This window comes from Branchiostoma belcheri, unplaced genomic scaffold (assembly GCF_001625305.1).
Source record: "Branchiostoma belcheri isolate BF01 breed outbred unplaced genomic scaffold, Haploidv18h27 scaffold74, whole genome shotgun sequence".
Taxonomy (NCBI): Eukaryota; Metazoa; Chordata; class Leptocardii; order Amphioxiformes; family Branchiostomatidae; genus Branchiostoma; species Branchiostoma belcheri.
This window is the reverse complement of record NW_017804398.1, coordinates 63,118-65,014: the sequence shown is the minus strand read 5'-3', so window position 1 is coordinate 65,014 and position 1,897 is coordinate 63,118. Positions and strand designations below refer to the sequence as shown.

General features: G+C 46.5%; 1 protein-coding gene across 1 annotated transcript in view; it reads left to right on the top strand.

The window, feature by feature from the left end:
• The first annotated feature begins 1,319 nt into the window (after positions 1 to 1,319).
• Positions 1,320 to 1,897, top strand: part of LOC109485219 (C-factor-like) — a 3,345-nt gene continuing 2,767 nt past the window's right edge. Inside the window, exons 1-2 of the mRNA XM_019788665.1 lie at positions 1,320 to 1,337; positions 1,533 to 1,715. Of these exons, the coding sequence (XP_019644224.1) occupies positions 1,320 to 1,337; positions 1,533 to 1,715 (201 nt within the window). The remainder of the gene's footprint in view (positions 1,338 to 1,532; positions 1,716 to 1,897) is intronic.

The window sequence follows — 1,897 nt, the reverse complement described above, 5'->3', positions numbered from 1 at the left end:
TTTGGGTGTTTTCTCGTTACACAACGTGCCTGTATAGTAGATATTAAAAATAGTCTGCCTGTCTAGTGCAAGGAGCGAGTAGAGGAATCGGACTACAGTTTTGCAGATACCTCCTGAGAGGAGCTCCCAGCAGCACTGTCATTGCAACATGTAGAAATCCAGGCGGCGCCACAGAACTACAGGCACTGCAGGCGAGTTTGTAATGTTTAAATCTACCATGTCTACCAGACCAAGGACTTTTACAAAGACTGAGATGATTGTTGTTGTCCTTGCATATAAGGGTCTGTTATGCTAGACCAAAATATTAAATTTATTGTTCCTGGCTAGAACTTTAATAGAAGTAGTGATTTTGATGGGCCTCATAGCAGCTTTCTGTAGTACTGCAGCAAAATAATAGCCTCCCGTGCAGACTACTAAATGATAATCATCATCATCATCATCGGTCGGCTGCAACGCAGGCGATCACAAGTCCATTCCACGACCGCCGGTCAGCAGCCAGCGCAGCAATGTTGTCAGGGCTCAGGTCACCTTCCGTGTCCCCCAGCAGGTTCTGGATGTAAGTCAGGTAGCTCATCCTCTGGCGCCCAGGACGCCTTCTGCCGTGAGGTGGGACGTAGAGGGCGTAAGACCTGAGTGGCTCCTCTACTGGCATCCTCAGGGCATGTCCAATAAAGCGCAGTTGCCGCTGCCTCACTCTGAAGATCAGAGGTTGTGTGTTTGTGGCTTTGTATAGTTCACAGTTGCTTACGTGGTCTATACGTTTGATGTTCAGCATGATTCTGAGGCAAGATGTAGCAAATGAGTTAATCTTGTCCTCCATGTCACGTGTTAGCACCCAGGTTTCGCAACCGTACAAGAACACCGACACACAGGTTACATTAAAGAGCTTGATCTTTGTGGCAGTGGGGAACGTCGGATTTCTCCAGATCTTTTGAAGTTTCCAGAAAGCGGTCCAAGCGAGTGCCTTCCGCCTGGCCAGGTCGGTCTTACTGGATGCCATCATTGATCCTAGATATCTGAAGTCTGTTACATGTTTGATGGGCTGACCATACACTTCCAGTGGCGGCTGTGGGTTGCAGTTGATGGTCATGTATTCGGTCTTAGGAACACTTATGACAAGACCTAGTTGTTCTCCTGCAGTAGCCGTTCTATTGAGTTGTGATTGCGCCTTAGGTATTGATGCCTCAAGCAGAGCGATGTCATCAGCGAAATTTAGATCGTTTAAGATTTTGGCTGGGTGCCTACTTGACTGGCGAGGGTGTGTAACTACACCAGAGCAAGTATCCTCAATGGATTTCTTCATCAGATAGTCCACAAGTATGATGAACAGGAAGGGGGCAAGGACATCCCCTTGTAACACCCCTGTGGTGACTTGGAATGGTTTTGTAATGTTGTCATCCACCATAACAGCACTTTTTGAGTTGTTGTAGAGTACTAAATGATAATATCTTGTGTGCACACTTCAATACGTCATCATCATCATTTCGAAGATAAAACTAACACAAACTTACTACACAATACATGCCCATCAGGCAGAGTTTCCAAGCAACCTGCACATCCTGCCTCTTGATGTCACTGATGAGGGCTCCATCCAGCAGGCAGCCAATCAGGTGCAGCAGCAGCATGGAGGAGGACTAGACCTGCTGATCAACTGTGCCGGCATCCTCCATCCCAGTGGCAGGGGGGAAACCAGCCTCCGGGACGTCTCTTCTCAGGTGTTTATAAATTTTATATGTAAAATATTTGTTGATTTATTTTTGTGTCATTTAGCCAGGTGGCCCATCTCAACGACTTAACAGTGGAACCCTCCAGAAAACAGACATTTCCTACTTTTCCCTTTGCTTTTGTGTACCCAAAGTCAACTTATTTTCTTGAGCTTGGAAGATTCATCGCCTAT